Source organism: Platichthys flesus, chromosome 9, assembly GCF_949316205.1.
Source record: "Platichthys flesus chromosome 9, fPlaFle2.1, whole genome shotgun sequence".
In the NCBI taxonomy this organism is placed as follows: Eukaryota; Metazoa; Chordata; class Actinopteri; order Pleuronectiformes; family Pleuronectidae; genus Platichthys; species Platichthys flesus.
This window is the reverse complement of record NC_084953.1, coordinates 4211913-4227153: the sequence shown is the minus strand read 5'-3', so window position 1 is coordinate 4227153 and position 15241 is coordinate 4211913. Positions and strand designations below refer to the sequence as shown.

General features: G+C 41.0%; 1 protein-coding gene across 1 annotated transcript; it reads left to right on the top strand.

Annotated features, from left to right (window-relative positions):
• The first annotated feature begins 322 nt into the window (after positions 1-322).
• On the top strand, positions 323-15183 carry fam102bb (family with sequence similarity 102 member Bb). Its single transcript, XM_062395936.1, has 11 exons — positions 323-659; positions 4707-4827; positions 5539-5568; positions 5909-6025; positions 6517-6563; positions 7450-7544; positions 9431-9529; positions 10793-11045; positions 11573-11709; positions 12155-12224; positions 12601-15183. The coding sequence occupies exons 1-11, from the start codon at positions 514-516 to the stop codon at positions 12641-12643; spliced, it is 1158 nt and encodes a 385-aa protein (XP_062251920.1). The 5' UTR covers positions 323-513; the 3' UTR covers positions 12644-15183.
• Positions 15184-15241: the final 58 nt, after the last annotated feature.

The following is a 15241-nucleotide window of genomic DNA, read 5'->3' as shown; positions in this document are numbered from 1 at the left end:
TATTCTTATTTTATTATTTATTTCAAAGAAATTAAGTGCTCTTTAAGAAAATGTTAGTTATATATATCATGTACATTACACCTCTCTCTCTATATATATGTTTATATCATGTATCGTTTTTTAACCTATATTTACATATATTTCATTTTTTTAATGAATCATCCCTGAAAGATGTGTGTCCTATTACTTTTGTCAATATTGTGTATTATGTTTAGTCTCAGATGTTTTACATTGTGCAAAGTGTGTGTGATGTCTTGCTGTTGTAACACAGGAATCTGGCTGTCAAATGCCTTTTATTTTGAAAATCCCTGACAGGAAGTCGCTCTCACTCGTCCCTTCAGATGTCACAGTTGTCCCCAGCGTCTTCATCATCCTCCCACCACACAACACAACACACCACACCATCACAACACAACACAACGCCACCGTGTCCGTGCTGCCTCCACACCATGGGGCTGTGATGCCAGCGACGGGCGGCTCCGGCGCATCTTCTCCACAGTACTGAGCCTGTGTATGGATCTAATGATGATGAAGAAGAAGAAATTCAAGTTCAAGGTGGATTTCGAGCTGGACGAGCTGTCGTCGGTTCCCTTCGTCAACGGGGTCCTCTTCTGTAAAGTGCGGCTGCTGGACGGCGGCTTCTCCGAGGAGTCCTCCCGGTAAGTCAACCCAAACTACCAGGTTCTGTAAACCAGCACAACCAGTTCAGTTTTAAACCTGGGTCAACTAGCTGAACTAGCCCAGTTAGCTCGTGTTAAACCCCCCAGCCACCTAGCAGCGGGCATCACTAACCTACCATCAACCAGCTAATGTCTGTCAGTTGTCGTGTTGTAGCTCAGAGTCAACATCCCCCCTCCACTCTAATGCTAGGCAGCATTATACAAATATGTTAGCATAGCCCGCTCGAAACATGTCTGCTAATGATGCTAATTCTCATTAACACGTCCAGTAGCATCTTCTTCATGCTCCCTGTCGACCTCAGCCTCCTCACCGGGTTGTGTGCAATCAGCTGATGGGTTTGTCCCATCACCTGCACACAGCTAAATGTGGCTCCTGTGAGGAAGCTGCTGCTGGATCGATGCTGTCCCGGGTTGCCCTTCAGTGGCCCCTGTGTGGTCTCATTCATCATTTACCGTCCTCCTGATTGATCCACCTGTCATCGAGTGGCGCTGATCAGGCCGGTGCATGGACTGTGTGACCCTGACAAGTCATTCACAGTTCAGATAATACCTTCTCCCATCTGCTCTGGGAGGATCTTCCTGTGTAACAGAGCCAATTCATTTTTATAGGACCTATTGTGCAGGTTAGTGCAGCTCTAGGTGCTCCACGATTGACTAATGAGCTGGGAAAAAAACGATACGAATACAATACTATAAATACAATTTAAAAGACATAATAGCAATTTAAAAATACAGATAAAAAAGAAATTAAAGGAAAAAATCAATGAAGGGGATATGGAAACGTATATTAATAAAAAATGATTGGCTATTTTTTAAAGGATATTACACTATTATAATAACTTTATTACCTCACTGCGTTTCTAATTCCTGTTTAAAAGAGCAAATTCATTTAAAGGACCTACTGTGCAGGTTAGTGCAGCTCCAAGTGCTTCACTATTGACTAATGAGCTGAAAGTGATACGATACAAATACAATGGCTGACAAGGAAATACTATAATTACAATTTAAAAGTAATAATAGCAATTTAAAAATACCTATAAAAAAGAAATTAAAGAAAAAAATCAATGAAGGGGATATAAAAACGTATTAATAACACTGTTGGCTATTTTTAAAGGATATTACACTATTGTAATAACTTAAATACCTCACTGCCTTTCTGAACGGTCAATGACACCTTACAATATATCATAAATAATCGTGAATAATTTAACTGTGTTGTTAGAATCAGATCAGGGGACACACACTTCAAAATACAACATATGTGACACAAGAATAGATGAAAGCAAAACCAAGGAGGAAATAAGGTTAAGAGGGACAGACTCCCATCTAACGATGGGCTATTATGTCAACTGGGATGATGGTAAATGTGCTTTGGAATGAAATTATTCCCCACAGAGCAATGAGCTTTTCATTTTGTGACCAAGAAAAGCCTCAAACGGGAGAAACTACTAACAGGTAATATTTGCTTAAACACCGACAACTCATTGGAGAGTGACACGGGGCTTGTCACCTACCAGAGAAACTGTCGTTGTTCTGCCGACACCGTGAGGGATTTTCAGTAGATGCCAATTTGTCCGGTAAAGACAGGAAATGACTTATACCCGTTATTCAGTGTCTCCCTGTGGTCCACAGCAGTGTCGAGATAACGCCGTTATTACTGTCAAGTTGAGACAAGCAACAACATTCACCTGTTCACTCATGAATCAGACCGGCTCCTAGCACTGGATGGAGGGAAAATTATTGTTATGTAGGGACTCTGCTGGGATTAGATGGCTTCACCCTGATGATATAACAGGCCTTCTGCTTGCTTTAGAGTAAGTAGCTCTTATAAAATGGACAAATAGAAATGTCCAGTGTGCCGGACCTACTGAATCAGATTGCATCTGAGGTCATGGCATCAGGGTTTTATCGTATCCCCACTTTATCGTTTAAACATGTCTGCAGTTTTCTTTGTTCATATCTGAGCAGACATGTAACAGGAGGAATTCAGGAGGTTCTGTTTTATCCCACAACCCCTGACATTTAATATCACGCCATAATTAAAACATCCTGTTCTGCCTCAGTAGTGTTTCATTCTCCAGCTCTTTGTTGTTTTTTTGTTTCACGTGTGGGAGCGTTCAACGACATTTTCCCGAAGCAGTTTGATTTGCAAGACCTCTGACGCTCCCCTGAGTCATCAGATGTGTTGTTTTATGAACTTCTTTTCATTTCCCTTGGTCGAGTTTGTCACCGGGGATGTGTCATTGTTTTAACCCTGAACAAGTTTTCCCAACTACATAAGTTTGCTTCTTCGAAAATACAACGTCTCATGGATTAATTAAAATTGTTCTCCACAGTCTGGCCGATATGGATTTAGGGGCTGATGCCGATATTAGAGAAATCAAAGGGATCCCGATGGCAAATTCACATTAAACAGATGCAGGGGAACATGTGCTTATTAAAGTCTGACAGCAGCTGCTTTTAAGGGAGAACAGCTTTGGTTTAAAAACATATCTGACACATGTTCAGTAGAGAAACGAGACGGATTGGCTTGGCTAGTGCTCACACTCACTAATAGGATTTTGCTGTGCTGAGAAGGGTTGTGACCTATAGGACATGTAATCAAATCTGAATTTTTCAGAACCACGCTGTGTCCATCTGGCCGGGAGCTCAATGTCTGAATCTTCATCGACGTTTGGATGAAGTCAGTGTTTGTAAAACGTCCGTTGTACATTTGCTGCCTTTTATTTTTTTAGTGAAGCTGTTGTGTAACAAAAGCCAGTCAATCCTGCCCATCCTTAACATTTATCCCCAACACCCTGTTAATCATTTAAGTCTGTTGTCATCAACACATCTTCCACTTCAACATTTTCTGCACGACACCATTAGCGTGTGGAACTTTTTGTCCCAAATTCAAAAGATTTTCTGCACTTGATGAATAATTTTCCGACGCAGTGTATTAGAGAAAACACTCGTTGAATTTAAATCCAGCAGAATGGGCTGGAATGAAATGTTGTGTGGGCCGTCTTGACAGAAGGGAGTTGGTTAGGTGAGTGGGAGAGGAGACGACGCCAGTGAAAGGGAAGCCATCTGGGTATCGTAATGCTTCCCACGCACACACACTCTTCATCTCCTCCTTTCACCGAGAGTAAGCTACAGCCTGCAATCCCTCTAACTTTGAGCTGCTGGAGGATGGATGTCTCTCACTCCTCTGCTAGGAACAGGCCACACCCTGTGCCTTAACCGTTTGGTTCAGCAGTTAAATAAATCAATAGGTGAATTTATTAGTTCCTTTTATTAGGTGGTCTGAAGAATGGGAGGATGAATACACAAGCGTATATATTGGCAGTTTGAATCAATAGGTTTAAGCAGGGATGAGATGCGAGGATTGTTAATCCCGTAGTCACTCATCCCAAGTGGTTTTCATCTGATAGATTAGAGATGTGATCTGTGCTGCAAACCTCAAGAAACAAGGCAGGAAGATATTTGGTGGAACCCGATATGGTACTTTGGCTTATAGATAAATGAAAACAAATCCAAGTCCATTTTACTGTTTTTCATTGTCAGTATTTGTTCCGTCAAAGATTTCGCTCATCAGTTAATTCTGAAGCACTATTATCTGCACTAACCTGAATGAAAGGTGTTTGAATTATTGATTGACACTTTCCAATACTGATGATTTCTAATACTCAATGCTTTGGTTTTTTAGGATTGAAAGAGTGAGGATCTAAGTGTCTCTTACACTAACATTTAACCACATGTGCAGTATGTGATCCATTAGGATTCTAATGCTGAGCCAAACAGTGAATCACAGTGTGAGTCGTTCGAACTGCAACTACAGGACGTGAAGCAGTTATTTGAACAGTGACATCCTCTAATGATCCAGCTCCCTGAGGAATGAAATCCCACACCTTGCCATGTTTCTATTTCTGTCTGTTCAATCTGAAAGCATGATCTGATACAAGTTGTTTAGCCCCTGCTCAGCAAGCACGCAACAGTCTGACTATAGCTTGTGCTGAAATAAGTGTTTGTGATTTCCTGTCACAGGGAGCCGGTGCAGGCCAACTGCGTTCGATGGAGGAGGCGATTCTCTTTCCCCTGCAAGATGAGCGCCAACGCTGGGACCGGTGTACTGGATCCCTGTGTGTGTCGAGTATCCGTCAGAAAGGTACAGCTGCTGAACTCCACCATGACTTAAAATCCATAATCTGATGCTTTGCACGTGAAAAAGCAATATCGGGTTAAAGAAAGGTTTAAAAATAAACTCCAATGATCGTGTCAGTGTAAAATAATTTTCTGTTATTGGTTACGAACAATGATTTTAGAGGGAAAATACATTCCTTTAACCTTTATCCTTACAATTGAATGTGCTCTGTGCATTTTAATCATGTCATGTTACATAAACCAGGAAGTGGATGAGCCTGAACAAGCCTCCCTGGTGAAACACATGCTGTGTATCCTCTCTGTTCCTGAGACTAAACAAATAGATCGCTGTAGATAGCTACAAGGATCTATTTGTTTAGTCTCAGATACTCCAGAGACTAAAACAGAAAGCGAGACAGATATGCAGACTCCTTGTTCTTTTTGTAAATGTTAATCATTGTGCACATGCACAAGCCTCATTTCCACTCGGATTTAGAAACGTTCCTAATCGTCTGTTTGTCATTACACCCGGCTGTGGCTATTTATACCGCCCATACTAATTATTAATCACATATTACGGTATATCCCAAGTATGCTTGAAATTGTGTCTACTTTCAAACACATTTGACAGACAGATATTGACCTTTTTTTAATTAATTTAAATTGTGCTTAAATTAAGCTTTGACACTTTTGTTTAACTTTTGTAATTTGTAATGTTTGTGCTTCTTGTCTCCAGGAGCTGAAGGGGGGGAAGGCGTATGCAAAGGTAATAGGCTCACACACTTCCGTTATCCAACCCCCATACCCGGGTCACCTACATTTACAGTAATCATCCATATTGATGTAGCCAGCCTGGTGAGCCCGTAGCAAACAGATGGCTGTCACTGCCTGCAGGTCGGCTCATTATATCATGTGCTCGGCCTTTAACTGTTAGAATGTGATTATCTATTGAGCACTCGAAACCTTTCACAGTCTTCTTTTGCTATTAATATTCAAATTGCAGAAGCTGTGTTGATACTGTTTAATTTCTCTGAAGTCTCACTCACTTTGAGATCGGTCAGTGTCCTGAGAGTAAACTAAAGTTCACCCCATTCTCTCTCCTTCAGCTTGGTTTTGCAGATCTGAATTTAGCAGAGTTTGCCGGCTCAGGGAACACAACCCGCAGATGTCTGCTGGAAGGCTACGATACCAAAAATACACGTCAGGATAACTCCATTCTCAAGGTAATGCTGGAGCTAAGACAAGGCAACCAAAACACCAGGATTTGACTTCTTCAACATGATACCTTGCTGTTTTGAATTCAAGCCTAGTATTTTTCTCAACTGGGAGCTAGCCAAGGCAAAGTTTTTTCTTTTTTGCATAAGCATGGAGCATCGCTGACCTCAATGGCCAGGTGCCCAGGTCGTCCATTAGACTGCAGCCAGGGATAAAACAATTATGGAAGAACAGTGTCCTCTGTTAAAAAAAGCTGGAGATTTTGACCTCGCTGTTCAGATGCCTTTATATCCTGCATTTACTGATAAATCACAACAACCCCTCATGTGTGACAAAACTACTGAAAACAACCCAGAGCCTCTCGCTTGGACATTTGGACAACCCTGCTTAAACCAGAACACCTTTCCTTTATCTTTGAAATAAGAAGAAATGCTAATAGAAAAGTGAATTTAAGTAAAATCTGAATTTATTAACAAATAATCTTCTTTCCTTCTCATAGGTTGTCATCAGTACACAGCTCATGTCAGGAGATCCCTGTTTTAAAACGTAAGTTGACATAACTGCCTTTTACATGTTGCTAAGTCTGTTGTGGAAGCGTCAGGATTGACAGCTGAAAGCTGATTGTGGTGACGCGTCATCCATCTTTATTTATATTCTATGGCCATCACCAATCAGTTTACATCTCACTATCTGAATAGGTTTTATTAACTCAATTAATTGCAAATGTGAAGTGAATGAAATAGGGATTTCTCTCAGACTGATTTCATGAATTCCTCAAGTCGTTGAAAGACAGACGACCTTTAGATACATTTTCTCTCTTGTGAAACATTCTTTTAAAAATCCTTCACTGTCAAAGTTATGACATTAAATCTCCTGCTGACTATATTTGTGTGGGAGCTGTTCCAAGAAGGTGTGGTTGTTTAAACTGGGCTTTTCAGACTAAGCAAAGTTTCATGGGAATCAAACATTACAGGATTATGAAATCCCAAGTAGCTGATCAGATTAGTATTCCCGTCAGTACTAGTCCCTTTAGTATAATTAGGGTTTTAGTTATTCAATGAATGTTTCAGTACAGAGGGATAAATGCTGCTTAACCCAAGTGCAAAATTTGACCTAGAAATGACTCAGTAGCCTGCATGTTTATGCCTAAAGCTGTATCTTGTTTTATTTCAGGATGGACCGTCAGCTAAATACTAAGCTCAATGCTATTCTAAATGTTTATAGTTTAAGGCCCTGATTGTTCTTTCCTTCGACTTATCAAGCTTTATTTAAAACTCTCTCTCATTTCCCTGATTTTGTCTTTATAAGTAGCTTTAAGTCTAGCTTCTTTTGGATTAACACACGATATTAATGATGATATTATTGTGATAATAATAATGGAGACATTGAAACATAAGAAAGAAAGTGGAGCCTCATTGTCCTCTGTCCTCAGGCCTCCCTCCACAGCCACTGTGATAGGGATCCAGGGTGACGGAGAGAGCCTGCTGGAGGAGAGGAGGGGAGGAGACTCACAGAAAGGCTCTTCTGGTGAGACAAGCACGCCACATTACACTCCTCTGCTCTGCTTAGTCATGCCATCAGCTTTTCCAAACATTTACAGGGACCTAGTAAAAGAAACGCTTTGGCTTTGTGGAGTGTTTTCTGAGACTGCTGAAACAAAAGAAGCTGCTCCCTTACTGTTTCCTGATCCACTCTCTGTTACTAACTTGAGACATATTCCTAGCGACTGGCTGGAAACCTAAAGTACACCCAGAAATAGCTGCTTTTAGACAAACACTGATGTCTGCAGATTCTCTGTATTTTCTCTGGAGGAGATGGTGCATGTGTGAACGCAAATGTGAGAGTGAGAGCCTCCGGATTATCTGCAGACTCTCTCCGCCTTGGTATAAAGTATAAATCTGAAAGAAAGAAGAGTCCGATGATGTGAGAACACATTGGGGGATTCCCAGCTGGATTCACCGTGAGCAAGTGGTGGTGGTGGGGGGGGGACGGTTGAACAAGCGACAGAAGCAAAAATGAAAAAATATATATAGAATATCTCCCAGTGATAAACTGGTTCCATACATGTATCAGACACCGAAAAAGATGTCAAGAGAGTTTGACATCTTTGTTTGCAGACCCCCCCCCCACACACACACACACCTTAATCAGGAGTTGGCCAGTAGCAGTGTGTGTGTACACATGTTAATCACTTGTTCTTTATCACTGACGCACAACTTCGATAACATGATCTGATCCAAGTTTTGAATATAGAAAAGTATACGAGCTTCACATGCCGTGCTCATGATGCCATTACAACTTTATGAAGTTCTTAAATTAAGCTGCAGATATTCCTTTCATAACTCATGTGATTATTCGTGTTTATGCACTTGTGTCTCTCCAGCACGATGTTCTTCTGCTTCATGCAGCCTATCTGCCCTCTGCTATTATGAAAATATTTGCAGCTGTCGCTTTCTGCTACACTTGTCTCCCCTCTGCTCCCTCACTCTTTGGTTGTGTGTGTGTTCATGTGTGAGCACATCTCTGTGTTGAATGCTTGTTCCTCCTGGATGCTGCAGAGTGTAGCGCGGCTCTTTCATGTATAATTTAAACTAGCTCTCTTTTAGGTTAGCTACAATCTGCTCCGACCCTGTGGGCTCTCACGTGGTTATAAATAGGACGTTCTGTGAGTCTGTAGAAGGGGGTTGTGTGTTTTTTGCGTGTGCACACTACATGTGTTTGTCTGCTGCAGACGATGCTCTTTCCTGTCGGCCTCATTGGTTTTGATTGTGCACGATTGTAGTGGGCAGGTGTGTGATAAACTCAAATGGGAGGTTTGGTCCTTTATGATATATTAGAGAAAAAAATTTGCTCATGTCTTCTTTTCTTTAAGACAAGTAGGAATGGGACAAATAATCGGATGAGATATTCACATATAGATTTATTAGTAATTTGACCATACACTCTTCCACAAATAGTCCAAGAGTAACTCCAATAACAATCAGTGGTTTTTTTAGAAAGTGATAATTAGTCAGTTTTCTGCTGGTAGGTTGGTTTGATTGTGACACAAAAACTACTGAATGGATTTCCACAAAACTTGGATGAAAGATGGGACATGAGCCAAGAACTAAGACACAGATCCAGGAACTGGTTTTATCACTCCCTTAACATTGCAACATGTTTTTAACTTCACCAATTTCCCAAGGAATAATTAATAAAATTGGAGGTACAAAATGGTGAATTAATTAATAATTATCTTATTATCTTAATTGATGACAGTCAGCCAAGAGATTTTTCTCTTCAGACCAACAGATGAATGTGCCTGGTATTATATAAGTTGCTTCTTGCTGAATTCAAAAGGAAGCCTAATTAAAAGATGCACGTTGACCTTTCTCATCCCCGGTCTGCTTCTTCTGCTCTTTCTTATCTCACAGAGAGCCGTGAAGGGAAGTGTCCAATTGTGTCTGATGACCTTGGGGGCTTCGGACACTCCCGCACATCCAGCTACGCCAGCCAACAGTCCAAACTCTCAGGTGGGGAAACTCCACATCTAATTAAAACTATTGCTGACCTGATGTAGAAGGCAAACATAGTTGCTGAAATATCTACAACTCATAGCTTAAAATATATTAAACTAATCTAAAATCGTTTTTAAAGGAGAAGATGTTTATCAAAACCATCTGACTGATGAAATTATTTTCCAGTGTCATTCCACCAGAGCAGTTGAGACCTGAAGCTCGAGTTTCCATTAGTGGCTGATCAGATGACTGTAATAAGAGATCACAGGAAGTGGAGAGATGCAGTCGTCTCGTTCTAAATGTGCAAATGTATTTCCTGCCACATCATGCGACTCTTGCATTCGTGCTTCGTAACAGTGTGATTGAAGTTTGCTCCTCTGTGGTCGTGATGAGCTGAGGTCTTTTGGTTTTAAATGGCTGCAGACATGAGCAGCACGTGGTCGTGTGGCGTGGAAGTGCTAAATCATTAAACGCAATGCAGGTGGAAACCGGGTTCATAGGATAGCTACTTTTTTATCTTTTTGATGTTTAGGTAGTTCATCTTTTACATTTATCTTTAATTAGTGAAGCAATAATTGGACTCTTGAGTACATATGATTTAAATACAGATTAGTCCACTGCCATAGCAGCATACATGTGTAATATTATGAACATGTCACAGTAGCAGGTGATATCACATCTTTCGGATATATCGTTTCATCTACTTAACATTATTGACAATCTGTTAAATCAGCCTGGTGCGAGTAGAGATGGCAAAATAAAGCGGTGCTGGTCAAAGATCCATTTTTACTGATTTGAAGAGAGGGAATTTATTCAATTTTATTTGTAACGATCCAAATCATAGATCATTATCTCAAGGCACTTTGCATAGAACGCTAAGGTTGGTTTAATTTGAAATGTCAAGGCACTCCCATGGCGTAATGTTTAAAGCAACACCATGAAACCTTTACTAGGCAACAGCGCCCTCTGCAGCTACACATGGTAATTCATTCGGTTGGCCCTGTGTCGGAAGGATTAACTGGTTTTCATGTAGACAAAAAAATATCAATTATCCTCTGCTCCCTGAACCAGAAGCTGCCGCTGTAGCAAATACAGTAAACTTAATAAAGGCTGGTATTCAATGTCCTGTCCAGTGGTCAAAACAAAATACAAGTATTTACAAGTAAATAAATATTGAGCAACCTTCAAAGTCATTTTGAAGATAAAACAGTGGCATATTGAGGATTTGTTTAAGAAGTGCTGCTGTATTGTTTTTAAACCATTGTCCATCCCTGGCAGGCTACAGTACAGGTCACTCCCGCTCCTCCAGCATGTCAGAGTTCAGCCACCGGAGAAACCATTCAGTGGGCAGCGCCTCAACGGGCATTGGCAGCATCCCAGAACCCAGCGAGGACCGGGACAGAGACTCCAGACCCTGTCCCGCGCTGCCCGAACACCCGGACCCTACCACTAACACCACAACCACCACTGGTACCAGTAACCCACCAGGCACACCGGTACACAGCGCCTCATCCTGTGAACGGCTCAACAGGTGAGTACGAGGACGTTTTGGCAGGAAAATAAGGATTGTGGTAGAACTATTTAAAGACGAGAAGGCAGTCACTAAGTTAAATATTCTAACTTTTAGTGTCGATAACAAGGACAAAGTTAAGTGGATGGATCATTGTGGTGTCATTAACAGCTTGTTGTGTGCAAATGTTTGACGTCACCAGTGCAATTACCATAACCATGACACAGTGCATGATATCATCTTTCAAAGGTGTGTAGTTAAAATCTCATAAAAGCCAAGTTAGCAGATGGGTGTGGTCTAACCAATCAGTGCTGAATACTCAAGTAATAATGAAGTAATGACAACTGAGTGGCTGCAACAATAACATGTCTGATACCGAGTCGACTGAAGCAGGAATCACCAGCTGCTGAAATGGAATCCCTGATGAGTCCAAGAATCTTGATATAATTTGACCATATCTCCCTTAAACAAACACCATTTACAGTTTGCAGTGGAAACCATTAGAGGTCAAATGGGCACAGAATGATTCTCCTGTATCCTCCCGTCAGACATCCAGTGAAACAAGACTCCATGGAGTCTCAGCTGAAGAGGATGGACGACACGCGGGTGGATGCGGACGATGTGGTTGAAAAAATTCTTCAGAGTCAAGACTTCACACCGAGCCTACTGGACTCAAGTGCTGAAGGTAAAACACACACTGAAGCTCTGTTTACACAGCCACATGGAGATTTCACAACCTCTGCAGTAACGGTCTCGGTATTTGAGGCTTTTCTCCTATTTATACAATTATAAATTCCGTAATAATTTGTATTGTTTAGGTCATAAGTCTTGCACTGAGAGATGTCAAAACCCAAAGATGACTTATTTGCTTAGCACACAGCCAGTTCACATAACACAATTATTAAGATGACAGTTTTCTGTCCCCCCCGTGAGTCAGAGTTTGTACTTCGAGGAGCGGGGCTTTGTTTTCCTTCCCAGATCTCATTTTGCTCAAAGCTTGAAGAAAGCTGCTGTCAATACATGATTATTTATAGATTGCCTAGCAACTGGCTGCTCCTCATGAGAGGAATCCTATAGGAGGACGCTGTCGCTCCACTGACTGAACGTTTCTACAACTGTGTGTGTTTCAGAGGAAGGTCTGCGTCTGTTTGTTGGGCCTGGAGGAAGCACAGCCCTCGGGAGCCATCACCTTCCCACCAGGTGAGTTCACTCACTGTGAGATGTGAAGCCACCTGCTTCGGTCCTCTGGGACTGCATTAACTGAACATGGTGGACATGTCAAACTGGGACTGATATTCTACAGCATGAGGGCTGGTGTCCAGTATCATCATTATCTTACTATTTTAGCTTATAATAACTTTTTGGATACCACTGTATATTTTGGTGGATGGAACACCCACAGACTGTGACTAAAGATGGACCAGAATATCAGATGTTAAATAGAAGATGGTTTATTCGTTTAGTGCAGTTTAAGAAACATTTCAAGAAAGGACAAAAGACTAAATAAGAAGTGTTATAAGTTGTTAAGTTTTCCTCTTTGATTCTCTTAACGTTATCCTCTTGTCTTTCCTTGCAGGGTTGGTGCCGGAGCATATGAGCAGGTGGTGATAAAGCGTTAGACCTGCAGCCTCACACCGCTCGTATCCAAAACATGGAAACAAGGCTGAGTTCATTTCAATCTCCATTCCTACAGCTCGGTACCTGATCAGTAACAACAGCGCCCTCCTGTGTCCATATTAGCTGTATGACATAGTAGCTTCTTTTTTAGATATTTTCAACATGCGGAGGGTGGACGTTATCATCTCATTGTAAACAGCTGTGAATCTATGTAAATGAAACGTTGACCTGATTGTTTGAGACATTTAACGTGTATGTAACAGAATTTGTTCACTCCTCACGTTCGGGGTGTAGATGTTCGATGTTTTTGAGGTAAACTGTGTCGCCCAGGATCTAAACAGAACTCAAACTGTTGGGAACTGGGAGAAAAAGATTAACGTTTCATGTCTATTGGAGGAGTGGCATAGTTCAAACAAAGGGAATCTGCTCTGTAGAGGAGCCCACCATCCGTTTTCAATACATTCCTTTAGTGTCTGTGTTCGTTTGAGAATTCCTCCTGAAATGGGGCGTTCTATTTAATATTCGCCTATAAGCTGCAGTTGCTGGCACTAACCTTAATCCACCTTTTAGTGTTTTGAAGGTGAGAATATTTTACTACAGAGACGAGGCGTCAGACTTGAGCTTTTAGCTGTGTGAATGAAGTGTGTGTGTGGTTGTGCGTCTGCTATATGACAAGACTACTTTTGTTAGTAGTATCAGTTATCCTGGTATCTTGAATGAGTGGAGGGATATAGGATCTATTGTGAGAAATGCTTTGTTGGTACTTTGAAAGATGGGAGATAAAGTCTATTTGCTTACTTATAATAACAGAAGTCTCTGTTCTTATCAGCAACAGATTGTTTTTAGTAAATCCTGCAGTATTACTCAGCCGTATAAAGGGCAAAATGCAGTGACAAGGTTTTTAGTCAAAGATCAAAATAGAAAAATGTGCTTTGCAATCTAAACAAATATAATACAACACCAGAAATCCCTTCTTCTTCGCCTCTCTAAAAACACTACTTGCCAGTGGCAGCAAAGCAGGACTGCTGTTTTTTGAGCAGTGAAGAAGAAGTGACTTCCAGGAAAAGGGAAATGGCACTTTCATCTAGGTGAAACTAATAACCTTTAAAAACATGGTATCAGATTAGAACACAGACATGCGTTCTTGCTGATTCCTGTACATCGGTATCGGAGCATCTCTTAATAGAACAGGATCTCCTTTGATCAATACGTATACCTACGCTTGGCAACGCTTTCCTGCCATCTGAGCTCGCCCGTCGACCGGGACGCTAACGTCAGTGAACAAGTCAAAGACCCTGTGATGCAACAACGATTTCATGAAGTGTGACTGATAAATACTGTAGTGCGTAGAGTACAATGAAGGACTAGTAACTAAGTAATCCACTGCCATAAAGATACGACCCAGAGTAATGCAGTCATTTTCTGTGTGTGTGTGTCTCCTAGCAAAATATCAAGCAGATCATTAACATTTAGTGCTGCAGACGAGGCTAACGACAACATCAATATGAGGATTGTGTCACGCATGCAGGGGATTTGCATCAATATGGGGTTAAATGAAGTTAAGAGTAAACAATTTGTTAGACTAAGAGCGAATCAGCCAAAGTACACAACACACTGACGGTACCTGGGACCTCGTCAGGCCTATGCATAAACTGTACTGATAACCTTAGACACACTATAACTCGTGAACAGACTGTACTCCATCTGTAATCTTCTGTCATTACCCAGAGTAGAGCCAAGATACTCCCTCTTCTAGATAAACTATATACATGTTCTATCGATATCTGCACACATCAGTGTATGGTGTTTTAACTATACGTCAGTGTTCCGTTTCTACGTTCTGCATGATAACGACGTCCACTAGCGAGCGTGCAGAACTTGCCTCGTCATCTTTTCTTTCTAATTTGATACTGTGCTATGTTTTAATTTTGATATTTCCACACTGAAGGGAGGATTTCGCCTGTTTAGCATGTAGCAAGTCATTCTGTCTCATCACGTACTGTTAAAAGCTCAAACTTCAGTGTGTTACTGTAAATCAATGTTCTCATTTTGTGTGTTTTCATTTCTTTCTCAGCATGATTTAAATGTTCCTTTGTCAAGATAACGTCTTCTTGGTTTTTAAATATAGTCTCCGCTGATATTGTGCCAATATTTTTGCTAAAGATTGTTGTTTTTTTGGGAGGGGGGGCATCAGCACTACATAGTTAAGACAGTGTTAAGTGTGTGGCTACCAAATATCAATATCACATTATATTTACTCTGTTTTTGTTTGGAATCAGATCACTTGCACCTGTGTGACGCAGGTATGTTCATCTTGGTACCTAACATGTTGTTACAAACATGGTTGCTTCTTCTCTTCTGTGAAGCTGTTGTCTTTATAAAACTGTAATATGTATTCTCCTGTAAAGTGATGTTCTGTTCTGACACTGTCCAGTGTTTCCTGTTACAGACTTGTATTTTTGACCAACATTTGCTTCCTTATCAAGTGTACTGGATGCTTCTAATGTGTACCTTGCACTGAATAAAACTCTGTAAAAGCCTCTTTGGGTGTGGAGTTCTACTTCGTTAAGCTCACATCATTCACAATAATAACATCTAAT

Coding starts and splice junctions, on each gene's coding strand:
- fam102bb (XM_062395936.1), top strand. CDS start 514: ATGGATCTAATGATGATGAAGAAGAAGAAATTCAAGTTCAAGGTGGAT. Junction 5,569..5,908: donor GGGGGAAGGCGTATGCAAAG/GTAATAGGCTCA, acceptor TCTCTCCTTCAG/CTTGGTTTTGCAGATCTGAA. Junction 6,564..7,449: donor GGAGATCCCTGTTTTAAAAC/GTAAGTTGACAT, acceptor CTCTGTCCTCAG/GCCTCCCTCCACAGCCACTG.